This window comes from Cryptomeria japonica, chromosome 8 (assembly GCF_030272615.1).
Source record: "Cryptomeria japonica chromosome 8, Sugi_1.0, whole genome shotgun sequence".
Lineage (NCBI taxonomy): Eukaryota > Viridiplantae > Streptophyta > Pinopsida > Cupressales > Cupressaceae > Cryptomeria > Cryptomeria japonica.
In genome coordinates, this window is record NC_081412.1 from 686,516,586 (window position 1) to 686,527,022 (window position 10,437).

The 10,437-nt window shown below is 35.0% G+C and overlaps 1 protein-coding gene across 1 annotated transcript; it reads right to left on the reverse strand.

The window, feature by feature from the left end:
- Nucleotides 1-4,208: 4,208 nt before the first annotated feature.
- LOC131032405 (uncharacterized) lies at nucleotides 4,209-8,041 on the reverse strand. Its single transcript, XM_057963367.2, has 3 exons — nucleotides 7,748-8,041; nucleotides 4,946-5,056; nucleotides 4,209-4,535 (listed from the first exon to the last, which is right to left on the reverse strand). The coding sequence occupies exons 1-3, from the start codon at nucleotides 7,999-8,001 to the stop codon at nucleotides 4,394-4,396; spliced, it is 507 nt and encodes a 168-aa protein (XP_057819350.1). The 5' UTR covers nucleotides 8,002-8,041; the 3' UTR covers nucleotides 4,209-4,393.
- Between the last annotated feature and the right edge of the window lie 2,396 nt (nucleotides 8,042-10,437).

Genomic DNA, 10,437 nt, shown 5'->3' on the forward strand with positions numbered 1-10,437 from the left:
TTGAATTTAGATCTGAAGATGACACACCCCTGGCATTCAAAAGAGTATTGAGGAAGAAAACTGAAGAAAATAAGGTAGAAGCTAAGAAGCAACCGGTTAGGAAAGTTACTATCAGGGTACCAGCACAGAGAAGAGCACCAAAAGAAACACCTTCAGCCCCATCCAGTATTGGAAGGAGAAAGAAGAAGGATGACATTGATATTGTAATTGAACCTAGTAATGTAACTATCGTTCCACCAAAGACTTGTGCAGAGTTAGTTGATGAAATTACTAAAGATGGTATGTTAAAGAATGTACAATTTTATTATGAACATTTAGATAATGATGAACAAAGAGAAGTTGAGGAAGCAGTTTTGTTGTATTTGGATATTTATAAGAAAGCCTTGTTAGAAATTGAAGACCAAATACCGACACAGTTATATGACATGTTAGATGCTAGAAGACTATCAACAATACAATAAGACAGGCATATAAAGATTCAAGAGTTGTTATCTTTTTGTGTTTATATTGCTCCAAAGGAGATGGACAAGACACTTGAGGTTGCAGATAGGAAAATCTTTAACAACAAACATAGAATAATCAGTCTTATGTTAGGTAGAGTAAATGAGATAATCAAGGAGACCCAAAAGGCATGGGTTAAGTTCTTTGAAGAGAGTCATGGTTTTTATACTTCATCGGAACCTAAGATAGATACTACAGACATCTCGGTTGAAGGTAAAGGTAAAAGTATTATGGGTACTTTAGCCTCAATTTTGAAAAACATTAAGATAGTAGATATTGAGTCCCCGGTAATACAAATGTACAGGCAAATGTTGAGATACCAATAGATACAGAGAGTGTAAAGGTTGAAAATGTACAAGTTACTAATGTTGAGGACAACAGTCCTCTAGATACAAATGTATATGATGAGGTTACAATTCCTAGGGAGGAACTGATAGTTACTAAGACTGCACCAAGTGGCGAAGCCACTGGTGCAAGTGAGGAAGCTATAAAGGTTAAAACATCAGAGGAGAAGAAAGGGGAATCTGGTAGGGAACCGGTAGTGAGTCCATCATTGTTGTCAATTGACACCTCGTAGGTTGAAAATAAAAGCATAACTGAGATGAGTTCTATTGAACTCATAATGATGGTTGCACAAAAAATGTTGAAGGAGGGATCTATGGATAAAGGTGTTATTGATCAGTCTATCATTGTTTTGCATAGACTTGTCCCGGGGTGCAAGTTTGACAAAGAAGCGAGCCCATCCGGAAAGCTTAAGACAATCACAAAGCACATTTCAAAGGATTTTCAGTCCTTGCAACAGATATCAAACCGACAAGCACTGGAGGGGTTCACACAGGCAAAGAGAGCTACATTTGATCAAGTGATTGAGTCTGAGAGGAAGAAGATTAATGATAAGTTGAAATTGATAGATAATGCATTGAGGCAGTGTACTAATGTTTATAGAGTATGCTGTAATACTGGTTTACTCACAACTAAGACAAATAAAAAGATTAAGGAGATTGCAGGTATAGCCAATTCTTTTGATGGATTGAATTCATTAACTATATCTATAGATGGTCAGATTTTGGTTTTGGAAGCCCAAGTTTTTGCTCTTGAGAAAGAAAAAGATAAAATCATAAGGAGAGCCAAAAGTCTTAGAGGTTTGGTGAGTCCCCAGTTGGATTCATTAAGTGTACATAAGAAGGAGTGTATAGATATGGTTGGTAAGCCTACACCGACAAAGCTTAATGAAAAAGAGTCATTTGCTCATATGCTAAATGGACTTGTATCTATTTCGAACAATTTCAAATCAGGTTGGGATACCTATCTTGAGCTTTTGGAGAAGTCCTATCCGGATATTTTCAAATACATCTAGCTCCGGTAAGGTATTTTGGGACATATTCATTGTACAGTCTTTCATTCTTCGTCTCAGTTTTTGGTATACTTTTTGGTATTTTTTATGGCATTGATGTCAAAAAGGGAGTGATATTGATGTGAAAAAAGAAAAAAAGGGAGTTATATATATTAGGGAGAGTATAGGTGGAAAATTATGGAGGTATGGAGTATTTTGTATTGATGGATATTCAGCTCAGGGGGAGCAAGCTCTGGATGAAACCGGCAGATGGAAACCATGATCATTTTTCACATGAGTGTTGCCATCAATGACAAAGGGGGAGATTGTTGGCAATTGACACTCAATTGGTTGGTTTCAATATGGTGTCATTGATGGCAACATGTTCCGGCTTCATATTTTGGTTTAGTTGTGTATTGATAGACACTTCACAGACACTTCACCAACACCAACAGGTTGGAAGTATTTCTTTGGTTACGGACAATGCAGGCCGACATGGTTTAGAATCAGGTTATTGGTATTCGAGGCCGACATCTTTTGGATCTGGCATCGGCAATTGTTTTTGATATTCATGTATTTATGTTATCTACCCGACATGTATATTCATATTTTAATTATCTTTATAAGCCGACATAAGGCATGATGAATTGTGAAAGATATACAAGTCAGTTGGTTATATCTTTTTGAGATATGGATTGATAGGAGAATATGATAATGTTATCTGATGTGAAATATATGAGAGTGGTCTCATGTATGTGAGGATATTTATGTAAGGGTTATTCCGGCAAAGGGTTTAGGGTTTCAAACTGGAACAAACAGAGCTTAACCAGAATTGTATTCATGCATAGAAGATGCTATCTTAGCAGTTCAATCATTTCTCCGGATTGTAGTTTGGATTTGTATGTAGTCAGTGAGGCTCCTTTTGTGATTGAGCAGTGTGCTCTAGGCTATAAGCCTTCCTGCAAGTGCAAGCCCCTATATTTTATGATATCTCTTCATATGACCAGTGGATTGATATTGTGGGTCATAAATCCCACCGTGGCTTTTCCTCTTTGAGGTTTTTAATGTGTAATTTTGTGTGTTATGGTATTCATTTATGTGATTGGCTTATTGGTTGCTTTAATTATTTCAATTCTATATGTACTGGTATACCGGTTGGTGTATGGATGTTTTAATAAAGTTAAAATAGATAATTCCAGTAGAACAGTGATTCACCCCCTCTCAGTGTTCTTGGATTCCAACACAACTTGCTTTTGAGGAACTGTCAAATGCTTCCCTTTATGGGCAATTGTAGTCTAACCCTCTTTGGCTTTAGCAAGATCTGAAGAATGAGGAAACTCAAGCTCCTTTGGGGGAGACTTCACCTTGCGGGCTGCCAATGGATAGTCCTTAATCTTGTGTTCCAATGATTGACAACAAAAATAAATATTCGACAGATTCAAATAAAGAACCTAAAGGACCTTCTAGATGTGGCACATACCACCAATCTAAATATCAATAGTATCTTTGAGATCGTGAACATAATCAATCTCAACACAGACCCTATTAAAAGAGGCGCTCGATAAAAATGAGCGGGCTCTACACAAACTTACGTCATTATATTTAAAACTCAAATCAATTAAATTTTATAAAAAATCAACATATATAAAAGTATAAAAATTGTTTAACTCTTCTCATAACAAGATTACCTCAAACATACCAGATCGACACAAAATAATAATACACATCCACAGATACACACATACATAAATGTATACATATATATACATACGTATTGTCATTAAACTTTTAATTATTGGTTTGATATCTTTTATTATATAAATGTGTGTGTATGTGTGACATCTACATACATATGTATAAATTATTAATTTTTATTTTTGTTTCGTATATATATATATATATATATATATATATATATACACACACAAACAATGCTTCTATATCATTCAAACGTCATTCATCCAAAAACTAAATGAAATAGATCCACATAAGTCTTCCATAGAGGAAGACATTTATAAAATACAACTCTAAGGTATATATCATTCAAACGTCATCCAAAAACTAAATGAAATAGATCCACATAAGTCTTCCATAGAGGAAGACATTTGTAAAATACAACTCTAAGGTATGAGTTTTCTGGGTAACTAGTAAAAATAGTTTAGAACATCTATTCAACTGAAAACAAACCAGAAAGAACTCCAAAGAATTTCAAAACCAACCATCACATTCTAGAACTTAGAATTTTTTTTTTTTATCTCTTTAACCAATGGTTGTCATCTATTTTCCAAAACTTGAATTTAACCACATCATTGTTTTTCCATTAAACAAAGTCTCCATTGTCTTAAATCTTTCTCTATCCAGGAGAAAGAATGTGAAGAAGAAAAGGACGAGAAGAGATTTCATATTATTGCATCCCAAGATCATGTACAACAGTATACTATTAAACATGTATACAAAATAAATTACAAACTGATAGATTCCACAGGAAATTAAAATGAAAAATATTTTACATATACACAAATTTAAACCCCTCCAAAAAATCATCTGAACCAGCATAATTCAGTACCGAATGGTTGCATTTCTACCATCTTCTTTGGAGACTTTGCCTTCCCTTACATTGGCTGCTGATGCAGACTGTGCTCGTGCAGCCAAGCTTCCTTTTCCTGTTGGGTTTCCAGCTTCTGCCTCTTTATGCTGTATGCTATAACAAACCATAATTTCCACTTTTATCAAAAAAGAAAAGAAAATATTATTAACTATTGGTGTATTTGTTCTCTGTCACTGTGTATATGCATTTGGAATTTTGGACTCCTTTTATTGGGACCTATTCATGTACATATCTATTTTATTTAAATTAATTGTTTCTGAAACTTGTTTTTAAACTAATTGTTTCTATGATAATTTGTTCTTCTCTTTTATACAACTCTTCTTTATGGAGTATTATAGCTTTCTATTAGACAGCCTCAATGCTTTATATATACTCTTCTGTGTAGAATACTAAAATCTAACAGCTTTCTATTCTCTATTCTATAAGTTTTTGTATGTGGAGATTATAACAGTTTTCTATTCTTTATACCCCATAAGCTATGAAAGAGATTAAGGGCAAATTACAATTTTGCATCTTCTGGGGTGATTGGTCTCCCACCAATATCTCTTCTTTCATCAGCTTCTCGCCCACCAAATTGTGCAACACCTTCAGAGATGCCTGGATCTGGCTGGTCCCTGCAATTCATACAACATTTAAAGACAGTAAACCAGCCATAAATGCTAATAAGTCCAGTAAATTTTATCTTAAATGAGTACCTAAGAGGTTAAAATCCTAATCAAGAGTCAAAATCCCCAACTTCATAAAATATGGGTGCTTATTCCTTTAGGAGGTCTGTCATAAGTTTTAGCATTAGGATTATTCTGGTGTAATTAAAATGATTACAATATCAAAGCAGCCTATAAATGCTCGCATGAATGAAATAGAATACATTGAAGCTTGATCTATGTCTAGGGGACATTCAAATTGGATCTAACCAAAATATATTCACGTTATAATTGAAATGGGAATGTAGGGTGAATTGAGTGGTCATCAGGAATCTGCTGAGTGCAGAGTGCAATTGCTAACATCATAAGGAATGAAGTTGGAATAATTTTTCGGACAACTCTGGCATAATGGATATAGTGATTTGGACAACTCTGGCATAATGGGTTTCTAATTTTAAAGTGTTTCAGTCTAAGGCTGCTTGTGCTCCATAAGAGATGAAGCTGGGATAGTGCCCAGAACAACTTTGATGCAATGGATACATACCTAAGTGTTGCAGCCTAAAGATCCTACTCCATAATAGATGAAGCTGGGATAGTGTTGGACAACTTTTGTACAATGGATATGTACTTAAGTGTTTCAACCTAAAGCTCGTACTCCATAAGAGATATAGTGCTGGACAACTCTAGTGCAATGGATACCTACCTAAGTTTTTCAACTTTAGGTCGTACTCTATAAGAGATGAAGTTGGGATTGGATACCTACCTAAGTTTTTCAGCTTTAGGTTGTACTCTATAAGAGATGAAGTTGGGATAGTGCTTGACTCTGGTGCAAATCAATAGATACCTAAGTTTTTGAGTCTAAGGTTCGAACTCTATAAGAGATGAAGCTGGGATAGTGCCTAAAGCTTGTACTCTATAAGAGATGAAGCTGGGATAGCTCGGATAGTACTGGACAGCTTTGGTGCAATGGATGCATTTCTAAGTGTTTCAACCTAAAGCTCATGTTCCATGACTTGAATGGCTAAATGATTATGTGGGAAGCATGACTTGAATAGCTAAAATGAATGCATACCTAAGTGTTTCAAACTAAGGGTCATGTTCCATATCTAGATAGCTAAAAACAATTACATCTAGATAGCTAAAACTGATTACGTGGGAAGCATGACTTGAATAGCTAAAATGGATGCATTCCTAAATGTTTCAACCTAAGGCTCGTGTTTCATGTCTAGATAGCTAAATGATTATGTGGGAATAATGACTTAATAGCTAGGGGAAGAGCACCAATAGATAACATAGTTCCAATAGCTGTCACCTTATTGTCATGTTGACCCCCAATAGCCGTCATAGTGAAAACATCATTAATAAATTTGTTTTGTACCAATAGTCGATCATTTTTTGTAATTAATTGGCCCATTTGTGCACAACCATTGAAACATTTGTCCCATTTGTGTACCACTATTGGGACATTTGTGCACCACTACTAGCGATTTTGAGTTGACGGTTATTGGAACATCTTTAGTTAGGTAGCAGGTGACACTTTAAAATGTGTACTTTTTGACTTTTGTGTAACTGATTCCACAGCGTGCATCGTTACTACCCAGAAGCCAGATCAATAGCTATAAACAGTTATGTCACATACGAAAACAACTAAAAAAAATCAAAATCCGTTGTACCATTTAGGATCTGTGGATGCGCGAAGTTAGCTATAATGGCTACCGGTGCTCTTCCCCTAACTGATTTTGTGGGGTTGATTTTCTTTAAGGAGAAAGGATAGTACCCTATACAACTCTGGTGCAACAGATACATACCTAAGTGTTTCAACCTAAGGCTGAAGGTTCTAGATAGCTAAATGGCTAACTGATTTTGTGGGATTGATATTCTTAAGGAGCAGGAATAGTGCCCTGGACAAGCCTTGAACGGATACATACTTAAGTGTTTCAACCTAAGGCTTGTGTTTCATATCCAGATAACAAAACGATTACAAAATGAATGATTATGTGAGAAGAACGATATGAATGATTATGTGAGAAGAACGATATGATCAGCTAAACGATTTAGTGGGATTAAGATTCTTATGGAACAGGAATAGTGCACTGGACAACTCTGGTGCAATAAATATATACCTAAGTGTTTCAATCTAAGGCTGAGAAACTCTCACGACTCGAGTAACTAAACGATTTTGTGGGATTGATATAAATGTAGGGCTTAAATTTGTATTGTAATTAAAATAAATTATGGTCAGAAAGAAGATGAAGATAAATATATACCTAAGTGTTTCAATCTAAGGCTGAGAAACTCTCACGACTCGAGTAACTAAACGATTTTGTGGGATTGATATAAATGTAGGCCTTAAATTTGTATTGTAATTAAAATAAATTATGGTCAGAAAGAAGATGAAGATACTTGGATAAAATAGGGAAGATACCAGCATGATCTAATATCTGCAAATATTCAATTTGTACTGTAACTAGAATATTAACACTTCTTCTTAAAGAAAATATCAAGTGCGCTTTACACAAAAAGATCTCCTATACTCACTCTGGTACACTAAACTCCTATCCACCACTTTAGGAAAGTGCCTTTATGTTTAAAATCCAATAACCCATAAGCATTGCCATAAAAACCCATCCTAATTTCCTGATATAATCAAGCATTCTGTACCTGCGCAATTTTGGGGGAGCATCTGGAGTCTTAGGCACCGCATGACCTTCCTTGTCCTCAACCCAAGCAACCGCTTTGCCCTGCTTTCCTTCTTCCTGGATGTGACCACCCTCTGAAATTCTCTCCCTCTGTTCTCTATAGGCCTGTACTTTGTCTTCATCTTCAGAAAGAACACCAGGCCTATTTGAAAGAACAGCAGGCTTGTTTTCTGCCTTGCTACCAGCTATTCCTTTATCTGGCATCTTGCTTGCCATTTTTAACACCCTGCACACAATGATGTTCTACAATTCCTTTTCAAATTCATGCATATAAACCTAAAACAGAATACAAATATAGTGCTTTTGCTGTTGGGCAGATGATTACTCATGGTGCCACGTTTGGTAGTACGTGTTACCATGCAATTCACATCTGATTTACCTGTTTACTTAGTAAATTTTATTAAGGGTCTGTGCAACATTATATATATATATAATAAAATAAAATAATAATACAGAGCTACTCTTGTGGGCAGCAAACTGTCCATGGTGATATTGATATTAACTGCATTGCACTGTCAATAGATGCAATCGGTCGGTCGGTCGGTGTATGGAGAAGTCAGTGTTAAAAATAAATTCTGTGTTGTTTATTTACAGCTTAAAATCCATATTAATGTATGAGAGTTAAAAAACTATTTAAGTGAATAATTATGTCAGTTCCTTATCTTGATCAGACTTTCAGGTGTTTGGAATTTAATCATGTTTTTTGTCTGAAATATGGAGCAGATCTCCAGTTAGCATGAAATCAGTTATTAATTTAGAAGATTTTTTAATGATTTTTCTTCTTCTTTGTTTTCAGAGGCCCAAGAACATGTCGAAGGAGACTCTAGTATATGCAATCAAATGTATCAATATTCCAGGCATAACATTTAAAAGGGCCATCCCAAATATGAGAAAATTACTATTTAATATCTTGCAGTGGGTATGACGATGTATATTCATGGATGGAGAAAAAATTGTCATAAGCAAGAATCCAGTTGCAAAATATAGAATAAAAAGTCTGTATGTTATTTAATTGAATTAGAGAAAATTTTAAGAGGTATGCACAATTTTAAATGTAAGTTTATCTTTAAAAATGATAAATAAAAATGGTAAATGGAATCAAATCAATTTAATGTCATTATATATAGCAACATGATGATACAAATTAAGTTGTAATAGTTACGAAGTTTAAAGTCATAGGAGGGTCCTCATCATCAAGGTGACCCACCTTCTATGAGGAAAATACCTTCCACCATCAATATGCTCCCATCCCAACAAACATTAGCTTCATTCTCTTGTTGTTGAATTGATAGAACCAATGTATCTTGATCTTTAGTTTGAACATTGTGAGGAAAAATAACCATATCTAATTAAGAGACTTCATCATATTTGTACCTATGGTGATGAGAAGATGTTGAGAAGGGATTGCTAGCATGGGGTAGACACCAACCAATCTAACATATGTGGGGAGGACACAAACCTACATGTTTTTTAATTGGTGGAGGTGAATACCACTCTCTATAACTCTTAAAACAACACTTGTAGGAGCTAGAGAAACCATGCCTTTAGTCCATTTAGGTTGACTTGTTTTCAAGAAACAACATAGGGATACATGTGTCACTAGACAGAAAGAATTATCCTAAAGGTTCACCAAAGTCTTAAAATATGTCACCTCCAGAGCCACTTTACTAACATAAACCTAAATCAACATTAACACACTTGAAATTGTTAAAGTAGTATCGTAATCCAACTAAACTTTCAATATGTTTTTTCTATAATATCCTAATTTCTAAGTATGAGATGTCTAGGTCACTTGAATCTAGCTATCTTAGGTGAGGCTTCATTCTTTTTCATGTTGCCATGCATTTTCTTCATCCTCTACTTTTCATCTTCTAGGATTTTCCTTCTATTGTTTTTTAGGTTTTCCTTTAGTATGGTACCATTTACTTCATTTCCTTAATCACTTGGTTCCATGTGCTTTAGACCCCTAAGGTTTCTCATCCATGTTATACCTCTTTTTAACCCCTAATTCCTAATGTATTCACATTTCAACATAGATTTCCTTATTCATCTACCTATCTACATCATTTCCACTTTCAAGATTTACCCATATTTGAGAAATTTGGACTTTCCTTTGCTAAAGTCCCTTTCCTTAGTTCTTTGCACCTCCACTTTTAGATCTCTTATCTCTTATGAGAATTTAGAGCTATGTTTCCCTCATTACACTCCATCTAAATGAATTGGTTTCATATATCCTCGATCCTTACAATATCGAGTATCCTTGAGTCTCAAATTTAGTTGTATCATGGGCTTTTAGACTTTTCCCTACCAACATACCTATAAGGTATCTAGTATCGAAAAACCCCAAACCCCACTAACCTAATAGAATTCTAGGGTGTCCTTTCACTCATCACTCTAGTATTAAGTACGTCATTTCCTTGACCCCTAATCCACACTCCTTCCTATACAACAAGTATCCATAAATCATAATCCCTACTCTTTCTTATATCAAGTTTGCATGTACTCCTACCATCATCACCACATCATATGACCTAAAGGAGCCTATCAAAAAATATTTATTTACCTCCTAAAACCCCTATTATTGTTGTAATATTATTGAGAACCTCTCTCATGCAACCAACATGAACAAGTCCTCCTACACCAAACCCACAT